Source organism: Mizuhopecten yessoensis, unplaced genomic scaffold (assembly GCF_002113885.1).
Source record: "Mizuhopecten yessoensis strain PY_sf001 unplaced genomic scaffold, ASM211388v2 scaffold11047, whole genome shotgun sequence".
Classification (NCBI taxonomy): domain Eukaryota; kingdom Metazoa; phylum Mollusca; class Bivalvia; order Pectinida; family Pectinidae; genus Mizuhopecten; species Mizuhopecten yessoensis.
In genome coordinates, this window is record NW_018408852.1 from 561,682 (window position 1) to 576,786 (window position 15,105).

General features: G+C 36.4%; 1 protein-coding gene across 3 annotated transcripts in view; it reads left to right on the forward strand.

Moving 5' to 3' along the window:
* Positions 1-15,099, forward strand: part of LOC110465002 (ecdysone receptor-like) — a 188,983-nt gene extending 173,884 nt beyond the window's left edge. For all 3 annotated transcript variants that reach the window (XM_021520545.1, XM_021520546.1, XM_021520547.1), the window contains 5 exons: positions 15-155; positions 2,525-2,850; positions 9,407-9,562; positions 10,211-10,436; positions 13,630-15,099. In XM_021520545.1, the coding sequence (XP_021376220.1) occupies positions 15-155; positions 2,525-2,850; positions 9,407-9,562; positions 10,211-10,436; positions 13,630-13,880 (1,100 nt within the window). In that variant the 3' untranslated portion in view covers positions 13,881-15,099. The remainder of the gene's footprint in view (positions 1-14; positions 156-2,524; positions 2,851-9,406; positions 9,563-10,210; positions 10,437-13,629) is intronic.
* The last annotated feature ends 6 nt before the right edge of the window (positions 15,100-15,105 follow it).

Below are 15,105 nucleotides of genomic sequence, written 5' to 3' on the forward strand. Positions count from 1 at the left end.
TTAATGTTTGGCAGGGTTTTTCCGGAGAAGTATCACACGGGCAGCTAACTACTACTGTAAATACGGAGGCAACTGTGAGATGGACATGTGGATGAGGAGAAAGTGTCAGGCATGCCGTCTGATCAGGTGTCGGGAGGTCGGAATGAAGGAGGAATGTAAGTTTAACAATCCCTTTACCTAGCTGTCAAAAACTCTTACTAAGTCGTTGAAATTTTGGGGGGGGGGGGGGGGGGGGGTTCAGCATGATTATACCTTTGATAAATAATTTCTAAAAGAAAATCAAACCTTTACTCATTCACCCCTGAAATTTCATAATGAACTATTCCAGCCTTTGACTTGGAAGAGGGGTGAATGAGTTAAGATACTTTTTTGACAAAATATCCCAAAAGCTGAAATAAACAAAATAATCTCAACAACAGTGTTCACTGAGTAAAAAAATCCAGTAGGGCTAGACCAGGATTCAAACCCTGGACCTAGGATTGTTATACTGTCACTCTAACCTGTTGAGTTATCCCGTCATTGGGCCGCGCTGGCCAAGTGGTTAAGGCGTCTGACATTCTGCTACCACTAGTCGTCCACCACTGGGTCACGGGGGTTCAAGGCCTACATGGGGCAGTTGCCAGGTGTTTTCCCCCCCCCCCCCCCCCCGGGAACCCGGCTTTCCTCCACCATCAAAACCTGGCATGTCCTTAAATGACCATTGCTGTTAATAGGACGTAAAACACAAACAAACATGATTCTCAATTAGTGTAATTTTGATAACATCTTGCTAAATGGTGGAGGAGATATATATCTGTTAGCCTATATATCCTTTTGATCTGTTGATCATTGGATTGTAATACTGTTTTAATCAGCTAGTTTGTTGTTCACTTTTCATGTAAGTGATCGAGTGTAAAATAAATATATGTGAAATCTGAAATAGAAACATCATAATAATCAGTTAATAGATTCAAACCAAAAAGTCAGCACATTTACTTTGTATAAACGTTGATATATAGTGCCATAGCTATGACACGTCTGATATCTATATGTTAATTACTATAGATCTCTTTTAAAATGAATCACCTTGAGATGTAATGGGGATTTTAGCTTTTGATGAAGTATTCATGCACTTTCATGTTTAAATTACAGTGTTCTCCTCAGAAATAATGATAAGGCGTACCATTTCATCGATCAATATCACAAGAAGTAGGATGATTTGATGCATGACATTTAATTTCTGCAAGGTTGAAATGTGAACTGCGTCTGGCGTAATGATCGAGAAGTGGAATTAAATTAGCACCCATTGATATATCTGTCAGGCTGTGTGAGGTAATAAGAGCATTCATGTGTATCCCTACGAAGAACACGCTAGCTTATATTAATTATTGAACAGGAGTCGTTGGTGTATGTGTCTGGACTGAATGTTTGGATTGATAAGTGGGACTTGTCTAGTAGATATTAAAAACCTTAGCAACCACCTGTAACCACCTGCGAGATGTAATTCCCTAGCTATCCTTATACTTTTCAAAAGTTTAGCCTTGAAATATTACAATATTTATATCTAGTCTTAAATTGCTTCAGTTTAAACTTATAAACAAGATTCTTATCATTTCAAAAGTATTGGAATTTAAAACAAAGGAATTTAAATAAAAATTAAATTAATACAAAAATACACCACAATATTACATGTGTAATATGATCATGGAAGGAAACTATTTATTTATGGTGATTTTTCGGAAACAACCAGACTTACTGACATCTAAGAGCATCTACTATCCAAGATGGTGGTAATCAGGTTAAACTCAGCTCCAATAATTATATAATAATAATAGAGATTGAGATTTTGGAAGGGAGATTTTGACATAATTGCTTTTAACTCATTCACCCCTAAAGACGCATATGAGCTCTTCCAATTCAAAGGTTGGAATAGTTCATTACGAAATTTCAGGGGTGAATGAGTTAAAGTGAACAATTTCATAATAATAACAAAGACTTGTTCATAATTAATTAATTGCCATTGATACAATTGTGGGCAATACTTTCAAAAATTAAAAATCCCACTTGTTGGTAATTATAGACAGAAATTTTAACCTTCAAACTAATTGTAGGGAGAGTCTGTATATGGAGTTATACTTCTGAAGGTAAAATATGTGGCGACTCACAACTAAATGTAACCAAAATTATCAAAAATATTTCCGTCATTACCCTGCCCAAGTGTGTTATTGTAATTGTAGTGTTATTTCAGATGCTCAACACGGTCTCAAATGGCAAAACCTTATTCAGCATCTTATCTTGTTATGCCCCTGTCATAAAATGGGGGGGGGCATATAGTGTTGCCCATTCCCGTTGCGTCGCGTCGTGTTCCATCCATGAGCGGGGGCATTTATGTCTTACAGACATTTTTTAGTTCAAATAACAAATAGCAAAGGATAATCAACACAGGCACTAGGGTCCTATTGTTTTCAATGAAAGTATATATGTTTTGTGAATACTAATATGTTGAGTGAAGGTTGACAATGATAATATTTTGTCTCGATTTTAGGTTTACTCTCTGATGAACAGTGTAAAGCGAGAGACGCACGACGCAAATCAAAACAGACAAGGTATCAGAAAAAACATGAAACTGTTATTGTCGAAAAGCAGCAGGCAGAATGTCCGTCTCCTAACAAATATCCCGATTTTGAGAGGCAATTCTCGCCCCCTAGTACGCCGAAGTCGGTTCCTCCTCTCGGGATATCACCTTACGTGATTGTCGACACACAGCCAATTATGAACGTGTGTGATGATACTGCCAAGCTCATAGAGAAACTCGTTAAACTTCAAGACAAATACGAGTTTCCTGAAGAGGAAAAGATTGAGACCGCCATTGTAAGTATTTATCATCAAAATAAGGTTTAAGATTATTTATCACATACCTGTTGAATCTTGTTAAAGTATGATACAAGCAATTTTCAGACCATGACATACAAAGTTCTGTATTGCACATGTGCAATACGGAATGTTGTATTTACCTACTAGCTGGAACTACTTTTTATGGGAATCCCCTCGTCATGGCGAAATCTAAAGTTCCCGGTATTTGCAAAAAATATCAAAGTTTATAAAATCTTTGTATTGATCTCTACCAAATACGGAAGGTATGTGATAAAAGCTGTGAAGACCACACACTTGTGTTTTTGTAACGAATCAGAAAGCATGAGTTTATTGCGCGGACGAATATATTCATGAGTTCACAGAGAAGTGTGTTGTCTTGCATATATATTTATTTATATATTCTGTGAAAGGTGCTGGGCGCTGTTTAGCCTTGCAATCTTCTGACTTTGTTTTAAGGACACCGAGTTTCACTCCTTGTGTACACCAATTCCGTCTTTTCGTATTGCAGAGTTATCTGCTCTTGTGAACAGTTATTGATTGTTACGTCATTTGTTTGTGAGAGTAACGTAATCAATTTTTGAGAAAACGACGTAATTTTCTCACACAAGCAAAAGACGTAACAATCAATACCTGCTCACAAGAGAAGATAACTCTGCAATACGCAAAGATGGAATAGGATGATGGATGATCACTTATGCTGTAAAGTGGAATTTTTTCGTCTGTGGAAATTTTCGTGTTGTGACCCTTCAAATGTTCATGCAGCTGGTAATAACTCTGAAATCTAAATATTCAACCTTTCTATAATCTACATAACCTATAACAGGATATCAGTGTGTGGATATTTTCATGATTATTTACTCGATGCAGATAACGCGAACAGTTAAACACCGTGAAAATTTCCATTTTTACAGTATCTTGCCGTATAGATATATATACAGGACTGCCGTCTTGTTACAATGACATGACATTCCCCGACAAGTACCAGACAAACGGAAGAGACGTCGCAAATCAAAGTGGCTCGACATTTTAACTATAGTTTCAAATAATTAAGATTTGTCTCAAACAATCGATAAGTTTTATGCAGTTATATATAACATGCATAAAACATGAGATATGAACATTTATTGTCAGTGTGAGCATCTAATCCCCCGTATTGATTTGCTTTCCCACAGATATTTCCTGTGTATGTATAACAGCAATATCTCAGCACAATTTTTTGTTTTTCTGAAGATCAGATAGAATAACAATTTGTCTAGATCAGCATGTAACAAATGTTCACTATAAGGAATTCTAAATGCAAAGTGCAGACAGGAATTCAGAAAATGAACTATTCATTGTAATACATAGTAGCAGAATGTTAAGAGATTCTGCTTTCTTTGATAAACAACCTAATCTTCTGGCTGTTACGATGTGAACTTCACTGACAGGAATTGGTAGAGACATATGCCATCATCAAAAATTAAATAATTTATCAGTTTTATGAGAAGAAAGTATTTAATGCTATGAATTGGATAACTACAGTGAATTTAAGATACCATATTTACCATAATTTGTGCTCCTTCTCCTGAATGTGTCCTCCCCCCTGTTTTTAGCTCGCCTGGCATCAAGTGCCAAATGAGCTTATGCCATGGCGCGTCGTCCGTCCATCATCCGTCCGTCCGTCTGGCGTCAATATTTTACTTTAAACAACTTCTTCTTAATAACCGAAAGGCCTAGGGTGTCGATATTTGGCCAGAAGCAAACTGGGATGAAGGGCTACAAAGTTTGTTAAAATTAATGACCTTCACCCATTTTCAAGGTCACAGGATTCAAATATGTTATAAACTTTAAACATCTTCTTCTCGATATCCAAACTTCCCAGGGAGATGATATTTGGCAAGTAGCATGCTTGGGTAAAGGGCTACCAAGTTAGTTCAAATGAATGACGTTCAATTATATTCAAGGTCACAGGGGTCAATTGTCTTAAAAAAAAATCTTTAAACAACTTCTTTTGAATAACCAAAATGCCCAGGGTGATGATATTTGGCCCGTAGCATGCTGAAATGAAGGGCTACAAAGTTTGTTCAAATGAATGACCTTCACCCATATTCAAGGTCACAGGGGTCAAATATGTTAGAAGATTTAAACAACTTCTTCTGAATAACCAAAATGCACAGGGTGATGATATTTGGCCAGTAGCATGCTGGGGTAAAGGGCTATCAAGTTTGTTCGAATGAATGACCTTCACTTATATTCAAGGTCACAGGGTCAAATATGTTAAAAACATTAAACAACTTCTGAATAACCAAAATGCACAGGGTGATGATATTTGGCGTGTAGCATGCGGGGTAAAGGGCTACAAAGTTTGTTTAAATGTATGACCTTGAATCATATTCAAGGTCACAAGGAGCAAATATGTTCAAAATATTTAAACAACTTGTTCTGAATAACCAAAAGGCTCAGGATGTTGATATTTAGTCAGATCAAGGACTACTATGTTTGTTAAAGTGAATGACTTACTTATATTCAAGGTCACAGGGGTCAAATCTATTTAAAATCTTTAAACGACCTCTTCTGAATAACCATGGGTCCCAGGATGTTGATACTTTGCAAGCTGCATACTGAGATAAAAGGCTATACAATTTGTTCAACATAATGACTTTGTTCGACTTTCAAAGTAACAGGGGTGAAATGTTTTAAAATCTTTTAACAGGTTCTTTTGAATGACTTTAATCATAAATACTGATATTTTGCCTGTAGCTTTATTATTTTAGATCACTTTTAAGGTTGCAAGTGTGAGATTTATACCAGGTGAGCAATGCAGGCCCATTGGGCCTCTTGTTTGAGGGAAATTATGAAGATCCCCTTCTAGAACTAACAAGACTCAATGGTAAATTTAGTCCATTAGCACCGTACACGTTAATATTGTCCATTGTCGATAATAACGAAGGCACACAAGTCCATGAGGACTGTATTCATGTCCGATCCATCCTCGATATCCAGGTGTTGCGCTCACATACGCTCTCTGCACCCCTGGAATAAGTCAAAGCAAAATTGAAGGCACAAAGATAGCTGTTTGATTGGTCTCAGGTAAAAAAAAAAAAATGACCAATAGGTGGACTGATACCTGTCCTTTGAAGATTACAAAGGGGCGACATCCGACTTCAAAGTCTGACGATTTTTACTGTTACACAACCGACCCCAAGATTCTTTTGATGTACATCAAAGGATCAAACTAGTATTCTTGTCTCATTCCACAAGGTGGTGCACACTGAGCCTTCAATTTTGCTATGACATATTCCAGGGGTGCAGAGAGCGTAAATGAGCTTTACCCCTGGATATCGAGGATGGGTCCGATCTAAAGATATGCTCAGTCCAAGAGGACTGTCTAATACAAAGGTTATAACACAAGCCACCATTAAGGACTATAGTCTTGTCTTATTCAATGGTATTTTTTGTCTGTGAAGGCTATACACTAAATGTCCGATACATAAGTCTATAGGTACAGACTGTTGCCCTGTTTGTTTTATTACTTGTAAAAATTACTAAATTTATCATCAAATATGTATATGGTACAGTCATAACCCTTTCACCACTGTAGACCATTATGGACTTATCCAGATCAATGCATGGTAGAGTCTACTAACGTTGCATAGGGGTGAAAGGGTTAATACAGACTGTAGTCCTGTTTACTTCATTACATGTAAACCATATTATATTCATCATCAATTTGGCTGTGTACGATACATGTTTACCTCAGGCTGAAACATTTAGCTATTCTGGTATTAAAGAAAGTGAACAATTTGATTGAAGCTGAAATGTCAAGTTGTTGCGTCCTGATATAATGTCACATTACATCATCGCCTGATAATGTATCATTAGGGGATATTAAAACGAAGCACTGTCTATAACATTATACCCCCTGCAAGGGGAGGTGGTTTTGGTAGTCATTATTGGATTCAATTTTTATTTCCGTAGACGGAATCTTATCTGGACAATTCCTCTTCCAGCTTTCATCCAAAGTTTCATCCCTACTCCTCTAGTATGGTCATCATGCTGAATTTGTACACCTTTGCTTACTTAATTTAATTATTTTTATGGGAGTTTATTAAATACCCCTTTTATTCAACTTTATGAAAGCATTTTCCAGAAACCCTCCTCTGTTTTCATCTGATTTTCAGTATAACTATATTTCAATGGAATTCATTTCTGCAATTTTTATGGCAGAGTGAGTTATAGCCTTTAATTGGCATACAGGTCTAGTTGTCAGTATTTGTACACAAATGCCATTTAATTTCAATGTTATCTTGAGGAAATTTTGTTCACATTCCAATCTAAAAAAAAAAAAAAAAAAATTGTTGCCATGGAAACATGTTGCACAATTACCAACGTTTGTAATTTCCAGACAAAAACTTGAAAACTGTTTTAAATATCATGAAACATTGTCAGTGATCTGGTAGTGGCTTTTGCTATGTTGGATATTCTTGTAGAACCTTGTTCACATATTAATATTTTTTCTACGCCTCTATGACATGTGTTTATGACAGCTGAGTTGAGTAGTACGTGTCTTTTACCAGGTTTTATTTGAGAATATCTTCTCAAAAATGCTATCAGTTGTCATTTGCACCGCCTTCCTTATTGTTTCAGTGCAGTACTAATGTCTTAATTTCTGCAGCAAAACAGATTTGATTCCAATTTACCCAGGTGGGTGGTTTTCTCTTCATTAGTGGGATGCGGAGGATGATAACGATGGTGTTGTTCCATTATTGATTGTTCTGTCACATTGACACAGAATTTCCGCAGCCTATTTGTTACTCATTACAATGCTGTTGAATTTTAACAAATACGGTACTCCCCGGAGGCGGAGACTAATACAGGGAAAAGACGTTCGAAGGATTCCTTGTCTGTTAAACCGCAAAGCATGTTTTTTTGACATTGCCTGAGAAATTAGAATTTCAAATTGAGTTTTAGATGCGGAAATGAATAACTGAAAATAGAACATGTGAAATGGGTGTTCTTGAGAATACACAAATAATTTTACTTAAAAAATTGTAAAAAATATTTGATACAAACAGGAATTGACATTTTGTATTTATCCTCTGATAAAGACATGTTGTAAGTATCCTAATATTTATTTACCTTAACTATTTAATTTTGAATATGCATATGAATATGCTAAGACAAAATAAAAGCTTCATACAGCAACAGTTCACAGCATACCTTAGTGAAAGGCCTGTCAAACTGATATGCCCCCGTGGCAGAGTGGAGCGGGGGCATCAAGTGTTTTACTATCTGTGTATCTGTCAGAAATCCTGGTAAGACTTTATTAAGCTTCATTTAAAATGCTAGAAGCATACTGGTATCACGCACAAAATGTGCACATACTTGGTGCCAAAGAACACCAATTACATATCAAATGTAGATCTCTGTGACCTTAATTTTTTCTGCTTAAATAACTTTGGTTTTACTTTATATTTCGGTTTATTTTTTCCTGTTTAACTCATTCACCCCAGAAGATCGACACTTTTGAACTCTTCCAAATCAAAGGCTGGAATAGTTCATCATACAAATTTCAGGGGTTAATGAGTTAACAAACATTGTCTCTTTCTTTACAAGCTTCTAATACAGCAGAGATTTTCACTGGCTTATTGTATGAATCTGTGGGCTAGCTTGGAGATTGTTATACGCCCGTCAAATTTGACGGAAGTATTATGGTATGGGGTTGTCCATCCGTCCGACGTAAACTTTTGTTTGTCCGGCAATCTCCTCCTACATTTTTCGACCAATCTCTTTGAAACTTGGTATACATTATCATCATGATATGAAGTTGTGTCGCCTCTAAAAGAATGTTGATTCATCAATTGTTGCAAAAGTTATTGCCCTTTGTTTATTTCAGTATTTGATTTTTGTCCGGCAATCTCCTCCTACATTTTTCGACCGATCTATTTAAAACTTGGTATACATTATAATCATGATATGAAATTGTGTCTCCCTTAAAAGAATTTTGATTCGATGCTTTTTGCAAAAGTTATAGCTCTGTGTTCATTTCAGTATTTGATTTTTTGCCCGGAGATTTTCTCCTACATTTTTATAGCATGTCATTTAACCACTCTTAGAATGATGCAGGGAGATCTTATTTCAATGTAAGAAAGTGTATAACACTATATGGCATTCAATGGGCGTATATTGTTCCGCCCCTCTTGTTTTTATGTATAGGAAGGATTGATCCCCAGTTTGTCAGAAAAATGGAGCCAATACAGGTACATCTGTAACTCATTCACATCTGTAACTCATTCACCCCAGAAGATGCATTTGAACTCCTCCAATTCAAAGGTTGGAATAGTTCATTATGAAATTTCAGGGGTGTCAATGAGTTAAATCATGGTTGTTAGGGTGGAGCAGTGGATAACACGCTCACCTTACACCAAGGTGGTCAGGGTTTGATTCCCCAATCAGAGGTGACAAAGAGTGAAAATATTGGTCCCATTTGGGCCAGAAGAGAAGATATCAGTAGGGGAACAGGAGTTTATGTGATAACAGCCCTGTCATTGACCGTAATGTTTCATTGTTGCAGGATATTGACCCAAACTCTAAAGAGGAGTCGGAGGAACATGTTCTCGGCAGCCTGGCAAAGATGACTGTTCTCATCACACATCTCATCGTGGAGTTCGCGAAAAATTTACCTGGTTTTACTCGTCTAGAGAAAGAAGACCAGATTGTTCTACTGAAGGTAAACCCATGTTGTAATGAAACTATTCTTTGCTTTAACACAGAAGATATTTCCATACTTAAATATCCACTTCATTATGACAACAAAGCTCTAGTCAAAGAACTATATCTTCATTTGTAGCAATTATTTCAGAATGAAATATTTGTGTTTCTTAAAAGAGATGCTCAATCACTGCTTTGTTAGATCTTGACTTTATCTGAAAATGTAAATAATTTCTTTGTAAAATAAGCATACTCCGTTGTAAGAAACATATTCCTTTGTGAAAAATACATACTCTCATAGGATTAGCCCTAAGGTCTGGCCCAACCCAGAGGACTTAATCCCATAGACAATAAAGTATGGAAATAATTGAGATCCCTACCCTATCACCATACTACATATGCATGAATCTCAAAAAAGGTAACCAACAATCACCCTTGGCCGATGGGACCTGGGCATTATTTAATGCAGGGATGTCGTTTTGGATGCAAGGCCCAGTTGAGGAATATTTGCATTATTACCTCTAATGAAAACAGTTTTCCCTTATTGCATAAATATTTAGGTGGGTGAATCAGGCCCTCTGTGCCTCTTGCTTTTTGGAGTGGTTTTTTTTTTAAATTGTTTATATTTATAAAGAAGAATGTGAGGGTTATATTGTCATGGTTACAGGCAGCATCCAGTGAGGTGATGGCAATACGAGCCAGTCGATGTTACGACCCCGTGTCGAAGGCCATTGTGCTGGCCAATGGGACGCCTCTGACGCGGGAGAACAGTCTGGCCGTGGGTCAGCCCGAGGCCTATGTTGACCTGGTGTTCAAACTTTGTAAAGATATGGCGGACATACAGACGGACAATGCGGAATATGCCCTTTTCACAGCCATATGTATTTTCTCAAGTAAGTAACTAGGCTGAGGTAAGAGTAGTATACAGAGAGTATAATGGAGAATATTAACAGAAGGATATATAGTGCAGAGTTTCATAGTTAATATCACTTCGATTTCAATCAAAGTATTGATGTCATTGTATGAACAGCTACACAGATAGTGTAACATATGTTTCAAGTTAAATTAAGTATATTTGATGAATTCTGAATTGTTTTTTGATATAATTTTACAAACTCCTAACATTCATAGAGATACATATTGTGAAGATTACAAAAGTAATTATGTGTAGAAAGTTTTGATTATGGTGAAGAGAAGTTTTAATTAACTGAATCAATATGTGTGAAGCGTAGAGAGAAGGTCGTTAGGTACATTTGGTTTCACCACATACAATGTACACTTCTACAGAATGTGATAAAAAGTCCTAAACACAGCAAAAGGGTTTTGTCATTTTATCTTAATATAATATATAAAATACCACCAACGGATGTTTACCTGATACAAAGAATGTCAAAGGTCCAGCCCTCTGGATTATCTATTTCACACCTATATATGGATTGCATTTATTGCATTAGTCAATGGTAAACAATTTTTGTCTCGGGAAGAATGAATGTTGTGATAGCTATTACAGTTTCTCAGGAAGAACGAATGTTGTGATAGCTATTACAGTTTCTCAGGAAGAATTAACGTTGTGGTAGCTATTACAGTTTCTCAGGAAGAATGAATGTTGTGATAGATATAACAGTTTCTCATGAAGAATGAATATTGTGATAGCTATGACAGTTTCTCAGGAAGAATGAATATTGTGATAGCTATAACAGTTTCTCATGAAGAATGAATATTGTGATAGCTATAACAGTTCCTCATGAAGAATGAATGTTGTGATAGCTATAACAGTTTCTCATGAAGAATGAATATTGTGATAGCTATGACAGTTTCTCAGGAAGAATGAATATTGTGATAGCTATTACAGTTTCTCAGGAAGAATTAATGTTGTGATAGCTATTACAGTTTCTCAGGAAGAACGAATGTTGTGATAGCTATTACAGTTTCTCAGGAATAATGAATATTGTGATAGCTATTACAGTTTCTCAGGCAGAATGAATGTTGTGATAGCTATTACAGTTTCTAAGGAAGAATGAATGTTGTGATAGCTATTACAGTTTCTCATGAAGAATGAATATTGTGATAGCTATAACAGTTTCTCATGAAGAATGAATATTGTGATAGCTATGACAGTTTCTCAGGAAGAATGAATATTGTGATAGCTATTACAGTTTCTCAGGCAGAATGAATGTTGTGATAGCTATTACAGTTTCTAAGGAAGAATGAATGTTGTGATAGCTATTACAGTTCCTCAGGAAGAATGAACGTTGTGGTAGCTATTACAGTTTCTCAGGAAGAATGAATGTTGTGAACGTTGTGATAGCTATTACAGTTCCTCAGGAAGAATGAACGTTGTGGTAGCTATTACAGTTTCTCAGGAAGAATGAATGTTGTGATAGCTATCACAGTTTCTCAGGAAGAATGAATGTTGTGATAGGTATTACAGTTTCTCAGGAAGAATGAATGTTGTGAACGTTGTGATAGCTATTACAGTTCCTCAGGAAGAATGAACGTTGTGGTAGCTATTACAGTTTCTCAGGAAGAATGAATGTTGTGAACGTTGTGATAGCTATTACAGTTCCTCAGGAAGAATGAACGTTGTGGTAGCTATTACAGTTTCTCAGGAAGAATGAATGTTGTGATGGCTATTACAGTTTCTCAGGAAGAATGAATGTTGTGAACGTTGTGATAGCTATTACAGTTTCTCAGGAAGAACGAATGTTGTGATAGCTATTACAGTTTCTCAGGAAGAACGAATGTTGTGATAGCTATTACAGTTTCTCAGGAAGAACGAATGTTGTGATAGCTATTACAGTTTCTCAGGAATAATGAATATTGTGATAGCTATTACAGTTTCTCAGGAAGAATTAACGTTGTGGTAGCTATTACAGTTTCTCAGGAAGAATGAATGTTGTGATAGGTATTACAGTTTCTCAGGAAGAATGAATGTTGTGAACGTTGTGATAGCTATTACAGTTTCTCAGGAAGAATTAATGTTGTGATAGCTATTACAGTTTCTCAGGAATAATGAATATTGTGATAGCTATTACAGTTTCTCAGGCAGAATGAATGTTGTGATAGCTATTACAGTTTCTCAGGAAGAATGAATGTTGTGAACGTTGTGATAGCTATTACAGTTTCTCAGGAAGAATGAACGTTGTGGTAGCTATTACAGTTTCTCAGGAAGAATGAATGTTGTGATAGCTATTGCAGTTTCTCAGGAAGACTGACTGTTGTGAGAGCTATTACAGTTTCTCAGGAGGAATGAATATTGTGGTAGCTACAACAGTTTCTCAGGAAGAATTAATGTTGTGATAGCTATTACAGTCTCTCAGGAAGAATGAATGTTGGGATAGCTATTACAGTTTCTCAGGAAGACTGACTGTTGTGAGAGCTATTACAGTTTCTCAGGAGGAATGAATATTGTGGTAGCTACAACAGTTTCTCAGGAAGAATGAAGATTGTGGTAGCTATAACAGTTTCTCAAGAAGAATGAATGTTGTGATAGCTATAACAGGTTCTCAGGAAGAATGAAAGTTGTGATAGCTATTACAGTTCCTCAGGAAGAATGAATGTTGTGATAACTATAAAAGTTTCTCATGAAGAATGAATATTGTGATAGCTATAACAGTATCTCATGAAGAATGAATATTGTGATAGCTATTCCAGTTTCTCAGGAAGAATGAAGATTGTGGTAGCTATAACAGTTTCTCGGGAAGAATGAATGTTGTGATAACTATAAAAGTTTCTCATGAAGAATGAATGTTGTGATAACTATAAAAGTTTCTCATGAAGAATGAATGTTGTGATAGCTATTCCAGTTTCTCAGGAAGAATGGATGTTGTGAACGTTGTGATAGCTATTACAGTTTCCCAGGAAGAATGAACGTTGTGGTAGCTATTACAGTTTCTCATGAAGAATGAATGTTGTGATAGCTATAACAGGTTCTCAGGAAGAATGAAAGTTGTGATAGCTATTACAGTTTCCGAGGAAGAATGAATGTTGTGATAGCTATAACAGTTTCTCAGGAAGAATTTTTAATTAGGTCTGATGTATGTCCAGACAACCATGTAAGTTACAATGTTTTAAATATTTTTACAGCTGATAGACAAGGGCTAGGGAACAAAGACTTGGTAGAGCAGATACAAAAAGTCTACGTGGATGCCTTAAATGAGTACGAGTCCAAGAAGCGAAATCGAGGGGGCTGTGCCTTAGCGAAGTATCTTCTACTTCTCTCTGATCTGCGCAACATTAGCCTCGAGCATTCCAAGATGCTGAATGTGTTACCGATAGAGGATGATCTCATGCCTCCTGTTGTCAAAGACATTTACATACAGAATGAGAGCTGCTGACACAAGGTTACCTAGTGCAACAAACTATGGCCTCAAAGTCCACCTTTCCCTGTCATGGATATTTATAGCAGTGGAGATACCAAGTGATATGATAACTAATGGAATCCCTTCCATGGATGTTGACCTGTAAAGGACATCCCTCGATGTTGACCCCTTTGAAGGTCATATATGGATGTGACTTGCTCAAGGCTGTCAATGGATAATAACCTCTCAAGTTCGTTCATGAATGTTTACCTCCCAAGGTCATCCATGAATGTTTTACCTCCCAAGGTCATCCATGAATGTTGACCTAACAAGGCTTTCAGAGAGCAGGTGAACAGAGATCATGTCCAGATCCTGGAGGATCAGGTATACGACTCCGACATATTTGATGTGGTACAGGTCATGTCTATTAACAGAGGCTCATCTTGTGTGGCAGGAGTTTCAGGGTTGTAGTTATATTGAAGACTACATGAATATATAAAACTGGAGTTATCTACCTTAATCTGATTATCATAAAATCTTCTATAATCATGTAAATATGGTGCGAGTTTTACTCAAGGAGGAAGTGATTCCAGGGGAGATAATCCTCTCATGCTCAAATGGTTTCAAACAAGGACAAATGGAATACTCAGATATTCAAGGATTAATTTGTATTTGGTGCATTGTGTGTTGATCTGTTTTGTGACATTATTTTTGTGTATTTTTTATTGTTTCCTGTGTATGCATTTGTTTACTTGCTCAGTCTTATATCACAGGTGCAGGTGTCCCACTTTTCACTGTGGAAATTTTCCTTAAAATTTGTTCACAACTTTGTAATTCATTGTACATTTCAACACCCTTAAATTGTTTACATCAGATTCAATCAGAAAACGGAAATTTAAAACCAGTTAAATCATAGAAATTAAAAATTTATTTTTCCATTATTATCAATTTTAAGTCATTTATTCTGAACAATGAATCATGTTTGCTGGCAGCTTTTAGGTTTCATAAAAAGCTTTAGAAGTTTTCATGCCATTTCCTATATGTACTAAACGGATGTGTTATTGGTCAACAGTGGACAGATTTTAAGGATTGTTTCTGTCTGTAAGTGGGTCATGAATCTGAATTCAGGGTACACATTTACACACCGAATGCTGATGGGCTAGGGCAATGTGCGAGTAGAGTAATATCTATTATTTTTTTTCATATTATTCCCAACAAGAGATTGGCCAGGAGTGCATCACGTGTCTACCGATAAAAAAAC